General features: G+C 37.1%; 1 protein-coding gene across 1 annotated transcript in view; it reads left to right on the top strand.

Moving 5' to 3' along the window:
• Positions 1-20,186, top strand: part of FMN2 (formin 2) — a gene marked incomplete at both ends in the record, with an annotated part of 296,886 nt that overhangs the window by 188,651 nt on the left and 88,049 nt on the right. Inside the window, 3 exons of the mRNA XM_080929057.1 lie at positions 510-569; positions 1,125-1,245; positions 11,522-11,614. Of these exons, the coding sequence (XP_080785183.1) occupies positions 510-569; positions 1,125-1,245; positions 11,522-11,614 (274 nt within the window). The remainder of the gene's footprint in view (positions 1-509; positions 570-1,124; positions 1,246-11,521; positions 11,615-20,186) is intronic.

The following is a 20,186-nucleotide window of genomic DNA, read 5'->3' as shown; positions in this document are numbered from 1 at the left end:
AGCAACTTGGAGTTCTTTAGAGGATCCAGTTCTGTTCACAGCATTCATGTGTAGGTTCACAACTGTTGGTAACTCCTGTTCCTGAGAATCCAGGACCTTCCTCTAGTTTCCACAGGTACCAGGTACACATGGAATGCATGAACATACATGCAGGCAAAACACATACAGAAAGCTTAAAAGGCAAAAAAGGACTAAGAAAATGCACAAATAAATACCTTACATTAAAGTTGTAAATAATGAACTGAAATTCTCATGAAGGAGAATAAAACCAAAATTATTTACATTTGAGCTTCTCCCTTATATGGTAAGGCTGTCTCTTAACATTTACATCAGAACACTGGGAGAAAATTCTGTCATCCAGCCCTTTAAATACAGTGACTGAGGCAGGATAGAATATGAAAGCATCCAGAATGCTTCCAAGTGTATTTATGAGTTCACTAAAATTTGCTTTAGTCTGTGTACTTAATAACCTTTAACTATGCATTACTTACATTGATCTTTCCGCCTAGGACAACAGCAGAAGCCTTTTGTCATATATTGTTTCATATTATCTTCGAAATTTTGATGAGGTAAGACAATTTTATATACATTTCCATGTTGATTTTCTTTTTCTTGAGTGTATGTTTCTGTGCAGTGGTTACATATGAGTGTGTGAGTATTTGTAGAAGCTTGCAGATGCAGAAACCAAAGAACAACTTGTGGTACCTCCTGTGTTGGCACCTCATCCCCTTGAGATAGACTATCACGCTGCCAGTGTCTTGCCATGTCATCTGGTCTCATTAGCTGGTCAGTGAGATCTCAGATCATCTTATTTATACCCCCAGCCCCCAAATGCTGAGATACAGGCACATAAAACCATGCTCATCATTTTATAGGGGTGCCAAAGATTTGGGCTCAGCTCCAGGACAGTGACAGAGCAAGCACTTCTACCCACTGAGCTGACTCAATAGCCCATTATTTTTCTCTGTTGGGTGATTCTGTAGTGGCTCTCTTGGAATTTTCTTTGTTTATTTGTTGTTGTTGTTGTTGTTGTTGTTGTTGTTGTGGGAGCTGCTGCCATTTCTACTGCAGTCTGAATTTTATTTTTCATGCTGCTTTGTTTTAAAATTATGCTTGCTAATTAGGATGCTGGCAAAGAACAGTGTGTCTTCCCACTGGCAGAACCACAGGAGCTCTTCCAGGCCTCACAGATGAAGTTTGAAGACTTCCAGAAAGATCTCAGGAAACTAAAGAAAGACCTAAAAGGTAACCCATGACCTTGAACTTACATATTTTTTAGTGTATGCTCTTAATGAGACGTGATAGACTTTTTAGGATTGTTAAAGGATATCAGTGAGGCAGAAACCACATTGGGCTATTCCTTTATGTTCAGCAAAAAGAAAATCAGCTAATATTTTTATTTTTCAGTGCTTTAAAACATTGTGTGTTAAAAATTTATTTATCCAATCATATCTTAGCTGTTTGAGTAATTTAATTTCATCGGGAACAAGTTTACATCTTAATTTTGTTTTGTAGCCAAGAATATTTGGCTATTTTCCATATATGGTTGGACACAAATCCTGTCATTATTGAAAATGAGTAATAGTTCCTGCCTGGTCTCCTCTGATACACTTGCCCAAATTTTTGTGATTTGTGAAAACTTGTAGAAACAAAGCATGTTCTTGCCCATACATGGTTAAACGGCATGTAGGTGTTGAGTCATAAAGCCTTAGATCATATAGATGTGATTAGTGCTTATCTGAAGCTCTCCACTTTGCTTCTATAAGCAGCATTTACACACAAGGAGTCTTTCAAGGTTTAGTTACCTGAACATCCATTGTTCCCTTTTTTGTGCCATTTACTGTTGTTACAACATTGAGAATCTATTTCGATCGGAGTCACATTAAGTTTAGGCAGAGAGCAAATACAATGGCACTGCATTTCCATTTGATACTGTGCTACTGACTGAAAACAAGATGCAGTCACTTCTGCTCAGAAGTTATTTAAAAAAAATGTAGTTTTGAAGAGACCCAGTCCCAAAATATGAGATACCCAAGGTCCTGATCTGTCTCCAGACTTACAGCAGTAATGCTCTGGTCATAAGTACATTAATATGGAGTTCAATCAATGTAACATTTTTTGGTGAGGTTCTTTTTAATTCACATGGTATATATTAGATGTTAGCTAGATGTGGTCAGTACCCCAAAGTACAGTACTTCCCATTAGCAGGGCTACAACTCTGTTTCTTAGTCTTGCTCCATTCCAGTTTTATGCATATGTACCTACTGATGAAGGCCAAGAAAGATAATGTCTCCTTATCTAAGTATTACAATTATGTAAGAACTATTTCATTCTTGTGGAAAATTATGGCACTGTATTTTGAAGTTGTTGGGAGGGAGATGTGATAAGAGATCCTCAAAGAGTCACGAAGGGAAAGTGAGGATTAGATTTGTACAAGCTCTATTGTCTGCATGTGCAAACTCTCCAAAGAATATATTTTTAAAAGACAGTTTCAAAAGAACTAATTCTTAGAGTATTACCCAACATTTCCCTTTATAGGATTTACGACAAGGCAAAAGTATGGCTTTGTTTAATGAGAATTTACACGCACATTGGTGTGCCAGAAGCATTTCTGGAGAGGGTGGGAAATACTTCATACTTCCATCAGCACGTTGTTCTTGAAAATTAGGACTTCATCATTTACAGATGATTTAATAAACAAGAGGAATGATAGTAAATATGCAGTCCCTCTCGGGGTGCTTTCATGTCAATACTCAAATGCATATATATATACAGTCCTATCCATTCATGTACATACACAAAACACATACATGCCCACATACATACATCTGCACATACACAGAGCTGTTCACATATGTACTTATGCATGTAATTGTACACATAAGTGACACATGAACACACAGAATTCCTTTGGAAATTAGAGGTATTAAATGTATATGTGGTCAGGGAAACACCCGATCCTCATAAGTCTCAGTACCCAATGGCACATGATCTGGAGGATAGATTTGAATGATGAATAATTAGTGCCTCTCTCCACTATGTTTTCTTGGATGTGTGTTTCTTAGAGCAGCGTAGTAGCTACAGAAAACTACACACTGGAGGACTATCAAGCAGTATGTCAAAAAATCAGGAAGTTAAGCCTTATGGTTTACATAGAGGAAAGATGAATGTTTTGAAAGACCCTGATCAGCAACTATAATATTTTCCTAACAATTCCTTTCTTTTATGGGACTGGGGTGAGCTTAATGGTATACAAATGGGGAGGGGTGGGGATGGGAGTGACCTTCCCAATGAATGGCAGCCAGTAAGCATAGAGGACAGAAGATGAGACTTGGGACAAGATACATACTCCAAAGCCTGCACCCAGTGTCCAGTTTCCTCTGCATACTTTCCACCTGTTAGTAGCTCATCCAGCTGGGATCTCAGCAGTCCATGGAAACAAGGCTGAGGGCAGTGCTCGCCTGGCACTGCTGGCTAGAAGCCAGTCCTCTTATACATGCATCTCCAGGGGGCAATACCATAGCCAAACCATAACAGAGGGGTTCCTGACCAAATAAATAAAGAAACTGCAGGGTTAAGTTAATTTGAAAGGAATTTGTAGTATTTTACAGCAGAGGGATTTGCAATAGTTCTTTGGTTTATTTTTACCACAGAGCACTATTTTCTCACAGAATATGTGGTGGCTTCTGTGGTCTGAGCACATTTGAGAAATGCAGGCTTGGTACTGTGTTAAAAACACAAGTATGACTCACCTTTGAGATTACAAGAAAACCAGTTTATGAATCAACATTACTATGTTTGTTTGTTTGTTTTTATTTTGTTTTGTTTTTGCTTTTTGTTTCCTTTTTCTGTAAAACAGGTGGTATCAAATTCTGAGAATTAAAAATTGCTTTTTATTTTTCAAAATTTGATCATTTTAATAGAAAGTAAAATTTGGGCATAAGGAAGGAAACCCTGTGACTCAACCTCAAGTTCAGTTTTAGAGAACTATAGAACCATTAGGTACTCATGAAGTTACTTCTTTTTAGGTATAGTTTGGATAGATGTAAACATACGTTTATATAAGCAAATAGGGATAAAATTGGAGGTTACTATAGATGAAAATAAGTACTAACTCTGATCTATATAGCCTTTAAAAACTATTTCATTTTAAAAATTTACTTTACTTTTAGATGTATTTATTTTTATTTTATATATATGTATATTTTGCCTGCATACATGTTCATGTACCACATAAGTTCTAATGCCTACAGATGTCAGAAGAAAGTATCAGATGCCCGGAAGCTGGAGTTACAAAAGGCTACTAACCACCATGGGGTTGCTGGGAATTGAACCCAGGTCTTCTGAAAGTACAGCCTGTTTCACTTCACTGCTGAGCCACTTCTCCAGCCCCCAAGTGATTTAGATATTTCCTATAGCCTGTCTACACTTTTTTATAAGCAGTTGTTTTAATCAGATCCAGAAAAGAAGTTAATATTGCAAAGCCCTCATACTACTCTGTATAAGAAGTCAGTATCCATCGTTATTCATGAGGTAAAGTTGAATAAATTATAAGATTATTTATTAATGGAAAAGGTTCTGTATTCACAACTTCACTCATATATCCATCTGCCCCTCTTTTTTATGCATACTGACTTGATTTTGAGATAAGCTCCTCAGGATAAGAGTCAGGCTTCCTAGCTCAATGAAGTGCCTTTTGTTCAGCAATTTTAATGCCTTTCGTCATCCAGTTACATCAAATGATGGCTTATGATCCAGTGTCTTTGGTGGGTAGGAACTGTAGCCATGGGTTTGATGAGAATGCTGGCTGAGTCTGTCTCTGGAGAAACTGTGTCAAAGTCATGTGAGCATGAGGTGGAAGGAGTCTCTGAGCCAGCTTGCAGATTGCTGGGCAGGAGCATACTGTATTCCTATCATCACAGAGCAACAATGCCCAGCAGGTGCTTTTCAGAAAGATAGCAGCCAAACAAAATGTAGCATCTGTTTTCAAAGAACACTCTACTGAACAAGAAAACTTGTAATTATATTTGCTGTATTACAAATGCATAAATCCTTTATCAATCTTTAGAAAAACCAAGGCATGGGGGAAAAAAAAAACCTGTGATTTCAGCTTGTAACATTCAAACGTATGAGCAATCAATGAATTTGTCAGGGCTAGAAGGCAGAGAGACATATAAGCAACAGAATTCTTAAGACCTAAGGTAATGACTCATTAAGGAACACTAACCTCTTTCAAAATATTGCTAAGTATTGGCTATGTTTCATTTCTTAAGTTGTAAATAAAATATATGGGTATTCATTTAATTATTCCATACACTTATGTATGTGTTACATTGTGTTCCTTTATGTGTAATATGGGGCTAATAATCTCATTTGAGAATAAAGAAAACTGGGCAAGTATCCAGAAATATGTTTGATTTAGGATTGAAGCTGAGTAATCTGGGCTCCCCTAATTTAAAATGTGTGATTGTTTAGCCATGTCTGTTCTTTATGAAGAAATTACATAACTTGATGAATTCAAAAGTAAACATAGCTAAGAAACATAAAAAATTTAATTAAGAATAAACTATGTTAAAGAAGAATATAATACCCTGCTTGGAGGTAAAAAAAAAAAAGATTAATATGAAAGAGAAGCAATTTTCAGTTGAACAATTCAAGCATATATTATTTAGAAGAAAATAGAATAAAATTTACTACCAGTGTCAGAAAGCTATTGAGATCTTACATAAACATAATCCATTGTTTTTCCTTATTGCTTTTACTATTTCATAGTAAAATTATGGAAAACCAAAACCACATACTACTTTAATCGAAGTAATTTAATATAGAGACGTGAACACATATTGAAAGGTCAAAAGAAAATAGCAAAGTAATATAGGAAGCAGCCATGATCCCTGAAACCCAGGAGAGCAAGAGAAGTTGGTGTAGAGGAGACATCTTTAGAGCGAGCGGTGGAGCTGGACCCAGGCCTTAGAGAAAGGATAATTCTGCTGCACATGCTGCCTTAAGGACTTGGGGGAGCAGATCCACTGGAGATGAGGTTCGAGTCAGTTAGGAAAGTGTTGGCTCATACATGTCACTGAGGATCTGAGAGCTGGGTTTGAGACAATGGCTGACATGACACTTTGGGGAGATGGTTTGAGGGTATGGAAGCACAATGTAGAAAGGTAGTTCTAAAGCAAAACCAAACACAAACCAGCAACCAAACCAAAGTCAATCGTCTTCATTTAGGTGCTTATTTCCATTACTCTAATATGATCCTATCTGTCTTATGGTTAAAGTGTTTAGATCAAGTGGAGGGTTCTGATCCTTTTGAGGCGAGGTCAGCCACACGATACCCTAATACCCTTCTTGAAATATATTTGCTGAGTTGTTTTTTTTTTCATGAGAGTATTTTTATAAATCTTTAAAAGCTCTACCATGCATTCTTAATACTCTATGGATTAATTAAAGGAAAATCAAACCCTGTTATATTTTCTCAGAAGATGTCATGGTTTCAGGACCAGGCACAAATATTCACCAAGCGTAAAAATGTGTTACACGGATGCATTTATTTATTTATTTATTTATTTATTTATTTATTTATTTATTTATTTATTTATTGGGAGTGTCCCACTGAGTAGTCCTACTGAGCTGGAACTTGGTATTATAGGCTAGGCTGACATCAGTCTCACAGAGATCTACCTACCTGTGCCTACCAGATGCAACTTGGATGTGCCATCATGACAAGCAATCCTGGCTCTTAAGACTATTGGCTAGGTGCCCAACTTCATTTGGGGAATCCTTAAATAGTGTGATCCATGTGCTTATGACTGTCTCCAAGACCTCACTGGTTCAATTAGCATCTTTGGAGTGGTACTGCTCCCTTTCTGTTTTTACTCTCTCTGCACTCATTTAGAAGGATGGAGTCTATAATAATCATTCAAGGCTGTATGGTAATTATTACTATTCTGCAAGCCTACTTATCAAAAGTTATACATACATACACACATATACACATACATATCATTTCCTCTTGTCCTAAGAAAAAAGTAATATGCATTTCACTGTTCATAGTGTGTGTGTGTGTGTGTGTGTGTGTGTGTGTGTGTGTTCTTGTCCTGGTAAAACGGAAGTAATGTGAGTAATATGCATTTCACTGTCCACAGTGTGTATGTGTGTGCATAAGCATGCATGTGTGTGTGTGTATGTGAGGTGAGCCTGTAATAATATATAGACAAGGCTCTTCTGTGGATAGAGGTGGCTATTTAGTTCTGAAAGTTTAGAGTTTTTCATCTAATCAAAATGTTTGTATATTTTTGAGTATGCTGTAGATGCTAATAAAATTTCTCAAAGCTCACAGTAAAATAGTAAGTTTAGGCTGTCATTTACATCGATTGAACTTGGAGAGTTGAGTAAATCATGGCTGGAATAATCCAACTCCCTGAAACAGTAAGCAAACATCTCATGATGTAGGTCTACTTCAGAGAGAGCTGTGTGATGTTGATGGTTGATCGTACAGTGATAAAGAGCCTGACGTGCTATGCTGTCCACAAAATTGATGTGTTGGAGTCGATTATATATTGGAATATCTTGAGGCTTTTTTTCCTCCTTCCCTCTGGCTGTATTTTTCTTTGTTGGGAAGCCGAATACATACTTCCCAATATCAGTCCTTTAACATCACACAAAATCTCTTTGGCTCAGCAAAGTCTTTAAATTAAACAAAAGTCAAAATGATTGGAATGGCTCAGTCATGCCAACAGCCTCCTGACAATTTTTTTTTTAATTTGGATATGACTGTAATTAAGTTTTCCAAGAACTCTATCTTTGTTCTGATTTTAATAATGTTTCTAAATGACCCTTCAAGTTTGTTATATTGCAGCATTTTGTGTTTTTAAAAAATTTGCATAGTAACATACCAATTTTCAAAATGATAAGTACTAGCCTGAATGGTATGTTGTAAAATAGGCATATTACAGCTAAGAGTAGAGCAGGAGCCAACATTTTAAAGAAACAACTCAATGGCTTATGTGTTAACTGCATTAAACTTATTCTAATCTATGCAAAATGTTAAACTATGTATGAGAACTTTACATATAAACGGAATTTTAAACTCTAAACCATGCTGTTTTACTGGCAGATCCATCCTTCTTGATAAGCTATGTACAAATAGTAGAATATGTTTTACCTCACAATGAAATACTTTGAGAACTAGAATTTGGGCTTTGGGACACTTTGTAGTATTGTTCCCTCTACCACTGGAGAATGTCCAGATTAAAGAAATTCACAATCATGGATATGGTTGACAGCACTGTCTTTTATATGAAGTTCTGTTCCCCCTATACCTCATGCACTATGCATACAGATGAGTGAGACTCTTCTGTCCTTAACAAAGGACAATCAGGGATAAAGATGCACAAATAAATAAATGGGAGACATGGTTATCAGTAATTGCCATCTTTCTTTCAGGCTGCCTGACAAACAGCTCAGTACTTAGTTCTTAGGTTCAACTTTAGTTAGGACACAGATAACCGGAACAACTGAAGATTCCCATAGCGAAAAGTCATCTTTGACTTGAATATTTATCTATTTCATCTAAATCCTCTTTTTTATTGTGTAATAAACATGCTCTAAATAGAAGTGATATGTGAAGCTGAGGGAGAGATTGACCTTGTTCCTTTTGAGTGACAAGTGCGCCCGGAACTGAACATGTTTGGGTAGGCACAAACACCAACAGCTTGTCATAAGGGCCAAGAGTATGTCAAATAGATATTAAATTTGGAGAAATGTGAGTAACTATGACATTTTCCAGATGAACAGGATGTTCACTATGACCAGCATATAGGTAATAATATTCATTCCAGATTTATATATCATAGATACAGAGCACAATAAGTAAATGGAGAATGGTAGGTGTCAGTAGAAAATAAAGCTACCTTTGGAAATTAGAATCCTGCTGGCCATTAAAGACCTGAGATACAACACTGTCTTTGTTTTTTAATTGCACAACTTCTCTCGAAACACTATTTAAAAGAAACCTTCACACCTATTCTACTGAGGGTTGACTATATGAAGATATCTGCTTAATATCTCTATGTAAATTCTGAAGAAGAAAGCATCTTGAGGAGAGTGCTCCTAACATGGGTGTGAGAGGACTCCACCAGAGACTCCAAGACATTGGGCAAATATTTTTCATGTGCTTTCTAGATTTCAAACTGTGCTTGATTCGCTTGGTGTACAGGGAATTCTGTGACTTAAGGACAAAGATTGATTAAGCAGAAAAAAAACATAATTTTATCTTATACTAAGACTATATTTCATAAGAATAAGCTTAGATTACCTATGAAATCAAATGAAAAATTTTGAATATAAAAATATCTAGATAAATTATTATAGTACCCAAATTTTCTTTTGTGTGTTTATGTATACAACATGCATGTGATATATTTGTGCATGTGTGAATGTGGGTATACATTCTGGGCATGCTCACAGAGGTCAGAGAATACCATGGATTTGGCTCCCTACCTTACTGGAAGCAGGGCTGCTTTGTTGCTCACTGCTATGTGTAAACCATACTAGCTGGGACATGAGTCTTGTGGATTAACTGTCTGCCTCCCACTTCATCATACCAGGTAAACAGGTAATTGCTATCATACTATGCTTTACATGGGCCCTATCTCAAATCATTATGCATGTATGGCAAAGTCTTGATACACTGAGCCCTCTCCCTAGGCTACAATTCTCATTTTCTCATTTATTGAATGTTCTATACTATAAAAATTGCTGAGGGAAAACCTTAGAAGACTTTGCCACAGTCAGCCCATGACCTGGCCCTGGTTTCTTGACAGTGGACTCTTCCCCAGAGACAACAAACCTCTTAGATGAATTTCCACCTGTTCCTATTATCAGCACACTATTGTGACATCATACATCTCTAGATGCTGTAGAACTCCATGGATGAAACCTTGGCTATCCTATTTTCTAAAAATATTTTGTTTTGTTCTTAGGACAGGGTCTTATATATGTAGCTAGTCTTGGGGTTGTTACATATTTGAAGATGACTCCTGATGTTCTTTATTCACCTCCCAAATGGAACTGCAGACTACCAAATCGTTTTACTTATTTATTTATTTATATGCACACAGAAAGAGAGGGAGAGAGAAAGGGAGGGAGGGAGGGAGAGAGAGAGAGGAGAGAGAGAGAGAGAGAGAGAGAGAGAGAGAGAGAGAGAGAGAGAGAGAGAGAGAGAGATTGAATGATTGTGACTCATATTGTGACTCATAATCTTTCAGACAAGGAAAAAGCCAGGGATTTTTCTTAGAAGTCCATCAACAACTAGATACTAGGTTTTTGCTCTTCTCATGGGATTGGAAGACAATGTTAAAGACTCCTTTATTCTGAATAAACAGCTCCATATGAACAGTTCTCATCCTGTTCACGGCTGATACACAGTATGAGAAGCTCAGCCCTGGGTCCAGGAAGGTAGCCAAGCATGGTTTGAGATGATGAGAAGAGGTTGTTTAACAATTCAAAGCTGTTCAACAGCTTTTTAATATCTCTTCCTTTAATGGACTAGAAATAATTGTCTGAAGTATTATAAGGGGCATGAATAAATTGGACCTCATTTTCTATAAGCAACATCATACATTGCCTTCCTAGTCAGGATCTACCTCAACATTCTTTTAGAAAATGCTATGATCAAGTATACACTTAGTACCATCTGCAGATATTTTTAAAAAGACATGAAGCTAAATCTGGTAGTGTTGACCTATTAGCTCAGCCACTCTGGAGACTAAAAAATTTAGGATTTTGGAAGGGGATGGGGTGACAACAAACTCCAATGTCAACTCAGGTCTTCATTTATATATCTCTTCTTTATCTCCCTGTGGCCAGCCATATTTAACCTTAATTTCCCCAGCTGACCTAGGTGGTATGAATGAATATCTTCTCCCTTGACTTATTTTAAGGATTTGATTAAATTATCAATAAAAATTAACTCAAGTGCTCTGGAAATACTGGCTGTCCTGCTAAAGTCACCACTACCCCTCTGTTTGATTTTTCAGAAGTTTTGACTGTACTTAAAGATAAACACTTTAGAAGAGAATTAATAGTTATAAGGGTAAAAATGCTTAGCTATTGTTGTACTGTGTACTGGGTATTACGGTTACATCACACAGCCCCTGACAGGTTCAACCCCAGAACTGTACTCTGATATAGGGTCTGGTGTCTTTACCAGACACTGAAGTTCTGATATCTAAGTCACTTTTGCCACAGATCATTTAGAAGTGGTAGAACTAGGCATATACATTCTTTGGAATGTATTTCTTTGGAATGTATTTCTTGTGAGTCATTGGATAGGTATATAATATATATCATTAATGAAGATGATTCCAATATGGATACAGGACACATGTCAATGAAAGTGGTTGAGGTGTTTGCTTTTTTTTTTTTTTGACATGTGCTCATATGTATTCTGAAAGCTATTATAATGCTCACTTGATAATGCAGTGCTTTAAAAATGGTCTTGTTCTCTTCATTTCAGCCTGTGAGGTGGAAGCAGGTAAAGTGTACCAGGTGTCCTCTGAAGAGCATATGCAGCCCTTCAAGGAAAACATGGAGCAGTTCATCAGTCAAGGTAAACGGCAGAGATGTCTCTCCCCTCCTTAGCCAGATATGTAGCAGCCATCTGTTTCAATGTGAATTTAAACAAGATTATTTCGGCATTACTGAAAAAACAACAAACCCCCAAATATCCAAACAAACAAGACTTGGCTTAATCACCTCACAGACATGAGAGGCTAACAATTTACTAACTATGTACTTTTGTGGCTAGTCTTCATTGTTATCGGATGGTGTTTTGTGAACAGCACACCAATGTGGGGTCCTGCCTGGCTGAGTAAGGGGTGTTGTGACATAGTTCCTGTCCCTGGATTGTTGCCAGGTCTTTGATCCCTGCCTGTGGGCTGATGGTTGCTGTTGCCATGAAGTTGATCTACTACTGTTTCTTCTATTTTATTTTCAATCGCTTTTTTTTTCCCTGAGGAATATACTTTCCCCATTACTCAGAGGTAATTACTCCATAATTAATAAAACAGATGCAGTTCTTGGGAATGAGAGAGGGTGGTGGTCATGAGGCTGTGGAGGATAAGGAACAGGCCTCCTGCTTGGCCCAAAGAGCCATGGGAAAGGATCTCAACAACACAACCACAGAGGCCATAAAAGCCTACAGTTCTTTGTAGAAATAGTTTCATAGCAAGACTTGGCCTTGATTTTGGAATTATGAGGAGATACATGTACCCTCTGGTCCAATGACTGGTACATTAGTTAGCCAGGGTGAACTTGGGGACATCAAGGATAGAAAGTTAAAGTGATCTCAAAAAGAAAAATCATGGATAGGAAAACAAGAAGATATCTAGAGAAGACAAACATATAATTGATTGAGTTTTCTTATAGGAGGAAGGCTTGTATTATGATTCCAAAACTAATATTAGAAAGAACATGATGAGTCCATGGAATTGCTAAGGTAAACGACATTAGGGGATTAAAAGATGATTGTAAGCACGGAAAAGGTTAATACTTCATCTTCATAGCTACTTGCAGGATTGGCAATGATAATGTCTAGAGAGTGGTCAGAAAGGGTTAACTGCTTTACTTACATAAATTTTAAAACTTTGTAAGAAATTATGTTAACTTTAGGAGTCTGCCAACTTTCCATTCTTACATGGAAATAGTTTCTAAAGAAACTACAAGTGCTGTGCTCAGCTGCCCTTGAAGAAGAAGCCATGTAAAAACTGTAAGGCACTGAGCTTTTGCTTTGTGTTTAGTTTCTGTTTTAAAAAAGCAGGCGTTGAGACTAATGATCTGGGATTCACCAAATTTATGTAAATTAAAAATTTTCTAAAAAGTGATTAGTGATAATCAAACCCTTGATGGTGTCTAGCTTTAGAAAATAAAGGACTGGGCTCAGGCCTGGAGAAGGTCTGGAGAAGGCCAAGGAGTGAGAAGGGAGAAGGAAGAAAGGAGAAGAAGGAAGATGATGAGAGTCCTTGGGCAAAAGGGAGGAGCACTTGACCTGAGAGCTTGCATCTACTACTGACTTCAAGTCCTTATTGAATCAGCCCTGCCCATTCTTGCCTTTCTCAGACCCTCCTCATGCTGAGGCTGGATCTAGGCAGACCACTGATTTAAATAGTTTGTATTATAAAGGCATGAAACTTTGTGCTTTCATTTTTCTAATTGGGTATTTTATGAGGTATGTTTTTATTATTAATTTATTTTTGTTGCTGTTGTTTTTCTTTTTTTTTTTCTTTCATTTTTTAAAAACTGTGATACAGATTGAACTGGGTCCTCGCATACATGGTAGACAAATGCTCTACCACTGAACTACGTCTCCAATACACTCCCTTACATTTCAACTCTGCTTATGACCTCAGTACAATGTGGTACTTATTTGCTTTGTCAAAACATTGTACCCAAAGAATAAAGTCCATTGGTGTCTTTTAAATCTTCAGGACACCATCTGCTCTTTTTGTAGGATAAATTAATACCTCTAGATATTTAATACTTTTATAGAGCATAAATATTATATCACTGATGCTTTCTATATTCTGAAGACAAACATAAATGGGAAAAATTCAGAGTTTACTAAAAAATGGTTTTTGTTTTCTTCTTTTTCTTTTTCTCTCTCACTGTTTGAAGTCATTGAAACTTACAATTATATCAAAGCATTTACTACTCAAAACATTTCAACACTGGAATGTAACATCTCTTCTGAAGATCAGATTTATATCATACCATGCTCTGGGAAAGAGTTTGTTCTTTGAGGAATTCTCCTAAAGGCGAACGTGGCATGAGACTAAGGCCAAATAGCACTCAGAAGACTGGGTCTGTCTTCTCTCTACTGGATTATGGATTTCATAGCTTGTTCAAGTGTCACTGGCAATGACTTACAAAGAATGAGCCATGGTTCTGTTTAATCAACATGAGCCCAACTTCCTTTCGATGGAAAAATACTATAAAGATCATTATGTAGATTGGAAGAGAACACTGTTGAGATTCCTGAATCAATGTGATTATCACTCTCACTTTAACTCTATATGAACAAAGATAGAAATCTCATTCATTCCTAAAGAAATGTTCTTCCTTCAAAATAATAGTCTTGTGGTTACGTGTTAGAGAAGAAGATATATCTCCTTCCACTAGATATGAAAAAGCTGAGGCCTGGTTTTTCCACCGGGTAGAATTTTATGATTAATATTGTATCATATACAACTAAAAGATTACACAGCTGAAGATGGCTTATTAAGAAGTAGGAAGTTATTAACTTAAGGACTTGTTTAACACAAAGGCAGACCTTTTGACAATGTGAGCAAGAGTGTACATCGTGCATGACTTATTACACATAGTACATATGTGTTATAAATTAAACCTACCTGCTAGGTTTTCTATAGTGGTATCACATTATACACGATTTTTTTATATAATGTTGAAAGTTTGTATTTATAGACTAAAAGTAAGGTTGTGCTTTATGTGTTTTTTTTCACTTAAGAAAGCATGAATTGAAAAACAAATTCAAGCTACTGGAAATTTAGGAATTAAGTTTCCAAAGCACAGAACTCCATAAATAGTTTTTATTGCCAATATTCTATGATTTGAGACATAGATGGAGGCCTATAGATTTTTTTAATGGTTTATACACAAAGAAGAAATGATTTCCCAGTTGTGTTAATGAATTAAACCCTCATTATATTTTAATTAAAATTCAATTAGCTCTTTCAACTTATTCATTATGAAGTTAGTAGAAGTTGTACACTTCTGAGTTAAATAAAAGCAGTTTTATAATGACAATAAAATATTCATGCTGTCACGCATCAACTTTGTCATTAGGTTGAACAGGATGTGCGTGTGTGTGTGTGTGTGTGTGTGTGTGTGTGTGTGTGTGTGTGTTGTTCAATAGTTAAGTACAAGTGAAGCGTGTTTTAGGCTCTGAACTCAATTTCTAGTGCCACAAAAATTTATTGTGTCTAGGCATTCTTTTGGCTACTTATCACAGGAATGAAGGTTAAAGGTGAATATCTTAGTGAATCTTACATTTCACATTGTCATAAAGACAAAAGATAGCATAGACATCAATGACAATACTTTGGGGAAACTTGCATTGATCAAACGTGTCAAAAATGTGAAAAATAAATGACCATCTTTATGCATTTGGGCTCTTGGGCCTCTATTTAGTGATACATGATTTGAATGTTGTATGGCACAATATAGTTTTCTTAAGATAATTTTTACCTAAGGCAGTATTTGGGGGTTCTTTATTTATTTTTGGTATCAAGGCAAAAGCATAAAGTCAAACTTATAACTATAGAAAATTCTACCTTTATAGCATATGTCAAACCTTTGCTTATAACTAGACTTTCATCATTAATAATATAGCTTTGTCATTTCAACCTTTGCCAAGATCAAGCACAGGAGAATATTCATATTTTATGTATCCAGAGTTTGTTTAATTCTCTAATGTAAAAATCTCTTGAACAGTTCAAAAGACAGACCATGCCTAATGCTGGCCAAACGTTTTATTGCATTAGCTCCGCAGTCTAACAGAAACATCTCTTATCCTCATAATCCAGCTATTGTGTGGTCTGTGGATCACATTCTAGCAATCTTTGTGGATTTCATCTCATCCCAGAACCCACTTATTCATCCAAGTTTTCCTTCCCTGCCTTCTTACTTCTACTCACGCTAGGATTTCATGGTTTCCATTGCAACATCTCTGTCTTGGGACTGACTCTCACATCTACCTTAAAATAGGCAGCTAGAGAGACTCCTGACTACTTCCTTTGAGACACCAGCTGTTTGTCAAGGTGCTAGCATCCCTCTGACCAGGAACCCTGAGCGTAGGTGCACTCTAATAGTGCCCTGCTTCTGCCCAGCTTTGGATCCATTACAATACTTACTGTCTGCTACTGTGTTATTTGTTCCTTCAATAGTGGAAGAGGCACCAAGAGAGCAGCTTTGCTCATCTGACTTCCCCCTAGGCTCCTAGAATATGACCCCAGCCCAGTCACATGTCTTGATCACCAGTTCAGAGACCAACAGTCTTTCTCAATCAAGCCCATTTGTTGGGCTTTTGTCTGATTCTTCTATAGTGGTGAATGAGACTGTGAGATCATCCTTACAAGGTATTTAATGGCCCCTTAAATTTATGTCCAACAACCATTGGACCTAGTTTCTACAGATCAATATTGTCAGGTTTCCTTTGCAGAATTAGGTTGCTAGACTTCTAAGATTGTTTATCTCATCTCGTCTTAAGCCTTCACAGTCTTCCTTTCTAGGATTCTAGTGATGAGCCACATTTATTTGCCATTTACGAAACAGCACTGTGCAAAGAGTTTTCTCACACCTAACCAGGGCTACATTTGCAGACCCTTTGAATTCATTTTCTGATTTTGTTCCACAACAGTAAGAAAGAAACCCTGCTTCTATCCCTGGCAGATCTTTCTGTGCAAGCTGAGATCAAACAGTCCTCTGTGGATCAAGGAACAGAACAGAATATTCTGAGAAGAGCCCCAAAGATACAGCTATGTAGATAATAATTCTTTTAGTGACTCTTTATTATTAAAGCAGTGTTAGGTGGATGTGGGAGAGCTGAAGATGCAGAAGGGAAACACACAGACAAATATGAAATGTAAGGGCTGAGACTCTGGAGCAAAGCAGGAGTTGCATCATATGGAAGGGAGCAATGAATGATAAGGCTGAGAATGCTCCATGGATCCAGCTTTATGAATCCTCATAACTCTCACTTGGACTATATCCCAATATCTACATAGCAATGTGGAAAAAAACTCAAATGGGTGCTGATTGGTTCCTGGGCTGAGGAGGAGGCTCCTTCTAAGACTTGCATGGCACGTGATCAGAGAAATGATGATCTGGGTGCTGAGGAAGTGATGGTTAGGGAACAGAATAGATTTCTCCGGTTATAGGAGAGAAGTACAAGGACATAGATGGTAGACAAGTGCCAAGATATCTCTGGATGACTGAGCATCATCCATCAATGACATATTGAACACAAAACCACCGTGAAAGCCCCTAATCCACAGTATTTAGGACCAAAAATATTCCAGTTTCCTTTCCCATTTTTTAAGAGTTTAAAATATTGATTTTTTTCCAGTTTTATACTTCAGAAGTTTGAACTGTGAAGTAATCTAAAAATTTGACTTTATTTCGAACAATGGTATCATTTATTGGAATCTTTTTGCTTTTATATCTTTGGGAAAGGGTTCTTTAATGAGTATAGGAAGAAATGGGAGTGGATTGAGAACATTACTAATTAACCAACCATGCATGCCCAGTGGGCATAAGGGTATGAGTTAGACTAGGCTAAGGTCTACAAATGAAAATTTAGGTAAATTAGGGAAGAATATTATTGAGTGGATATGATCACCCAGGACACAAATGAAATTGGCATGAATGGTATTCTGAGAGAAGGTATCGTGTGGAGAATGGGCAGAGGAAGGGAAACTTGCATAGGTGTTAGTCTTCGGATAGGAAAGAAAAATGGGGAAGTATATTGTAATGGAAACCTGAGATGGGAAGAATTTCAGGATGTTAATAATGAGAATTTTCTTCCATGTGCAACTAACTGTATTTATGGCATCTAGGACTGTAAATACGAACCTCTACCAAGGCCAGTGGAAGGACTTTAATTTTCAGATTCATATGAGCAGAAACCAAATTTGTTAGCTTTAGCATTTCAAACAAATGAAGAAGCAGAATGAAACTACTTTCAGCAATTTAAAATAGTATTGTGGGGCAGCTGTAATCATATATGTTAATTGTTCAACTCAACCTTTGAATCAAAGTTAAGATAATTTAGGTTATTTGAATTTTATCTCATATATCATAGCTTTGTTTTTTGCACATGTGATTAGAAAAATTAGTTTTTAATAACAAGATAACTGATCAAAATTTATTTGTTAATTTTTAAAGCTTCCTTCATGTTTTTTGGGGGGTGGGAGGGGTTATAGCATAAAACTGTAAGACAATAGAATTTGCTAGACAATCTTACAGTTTCTCATTATTTTCTAAGAATCGAACACCCTCCTTCTCCTCTTGCTTCTCCTTCTCCTTCACACCACCCAACCCTCCTTGATTGCTGAATAGAATCTGTAGCTTGGACAAACTTCACAAAAGACTGTACCATTGCCCGGAAATGGTGGAATGAGGATGTAGTGGTTTGTCTCTGTGTGTGTGTGCGCGTATACACAAAATATATAAATGTATAAAATCTGCTGTGTGCTTCCTCCCTGGGAATCAAATCAGAGCCTACTTTCCTCATGTTAGCCTTCTCTGCTTTTAAGGATATTTTGATTCATGTGTACTTTAAAATTTTTTTTAAATGGTACAGGTTTCTCCCAATGCTACTTGATGAACTCAGGTCTCTATGGTCCTTTCTCAAATTGAAAACAGCAAATGGGATTTTTCTCAGACCCCACCGCCCGTCTTCCAGGGTTCTCGCAGACACTTCTCCCCTTAACCTAAGCATAGCGAATTGAAGCTGAACAGTCCTTGTGAGTTGAATCAAGATGAAAACGCATAAATCTGTAATCACATGCTTATAATTAGAAGGGTGTTGAAACCACAAGTCTTAAATATACAATCCCTGGTATTGGTAATACTATACATGAGAATGAAGAGATGCTGAAAGCAAGGTTATTAGCTGTGCCAGATCCTGGGCAGTCCACCAACTCTACGGCTTTTCTATCAGAAATGTTACTGTCTACCATATAAGCTGGGCTCCCCAGTGAGGAGGAAGGGCAATGGGGTTGCTTTCCTGTCTCTCCCCCACTTTAAAAATAAGGTGGGAACTCTTCAGTAATGAAAAAGGAAATGAATGTTTAAAATAATCTATTATTCACCATTTGAATAAAAAAAGCATAATGACTTTTAATCTGTTGGATTTTAATTAAGATAATAATAATAGCTAAACATCAGCCCTAAATATTGTTCCATATATGCTAAGTACTTTGTTTTAGCTTCCTTATAGTAGTCTAAGCAAATGTGAAGATATTCATTTCATAACATGAAAATGAATATTCAGAAGGTTTCATTGTTATTTTGGGTTTTGCTGTTTGGGTTTATTTTATTCAGAAAATGTCTCACTCCAGCCTAAGGTAGCCTGCAGCTCACTATATAGCCCAAGACACCCTTGAACTTCCAGTGAGCCAGCTTCAACCTCCTGACTATTAGGCTTACAGAGTTGAGCCACCAAGCCTGATTCAGAAAGCTCATTGAAGACTGACATATCTAGATGGTAGAGATGCTGAAGCCAAGCTTTTGTAAAGGAGATGGGAGCTATTTTATTTTAATGTAAAAGTTGTTATACTGATAAGGGATCCAGAAAGATGATGGACAAAACTACTGTACACTGTCGGGGGTAGGATTGTTACTCTCAGAAGCTCACCATTTCGCAGAACTAGAAGGAAGAAATGCTCTTAATATAAATGCATACAGATAGACAACCATTCCCGCAATTTATCGACACATGATTGTTCCATTTTAGATTTCATGTGCCTTGCTGATAATTCTTGACCCAAAAAGAAACACAAATTGGAGGGAACCCTTATGAACAAGATAGCTAATGTCCCCATTTCTCCCTGGGGGTTAGATTTCCAATAGCCTCCTCAATCATTTCTCCTGCAAGTGTGAATCGAATGAATGAGAGTCCGGGGGCCTGAGAAAGACTTGATTCCATTTGGGAGCCCCTTACAAGTGCCTCCTGCCTCTGCTTGACTGCTCTTACCAACATACATATGGCATCCCAGGCCTCACATCTCTACAGTGTGTTCCAAGATGTACCTTCAGCATTTACTACATACTGAAGAGCCAGTAAAGACCTCTTTTCTAGATGAAAAGACAGCTGCATTCCCAGTCCCAGCCCCTCAGTTCTAGCCTACACATTTTTCTTACCATTATGGGATTGGTCTGTCTGCCTCAGTGTCGTTCAAGGAGGGGAAGCTTGTCCTGTGCTGTATTTCACAGTAAATATGAGTTTCACCTATTTAAATAAGCATGTATCCAGTTGGAACTCAGAAATGTCATGGAAGTTCAATCTATTGTCCTCCTTTATTCACACTTATACCTAAAATGTACTTACTGTTTCAAAAATTGCCAATACTTAGTTTACACACACACACACACACACACACACA

This window comes from Micromys minutus, assembly GCF_963924665.1.
Source record: "Micromys minutus genome assembly, chromosome: 1".
Lineage (NCBI taxonomy): Eukaryota > Metazoa > Chordata > Mammalia > Rodentia > Muridae > Micromys > Micromys minutus.
The sequence above is the reverse complement of the archived record's forward strand: the minus strand, read 5'-3'. Positions and strand labels throughout refer to the sequence as shown.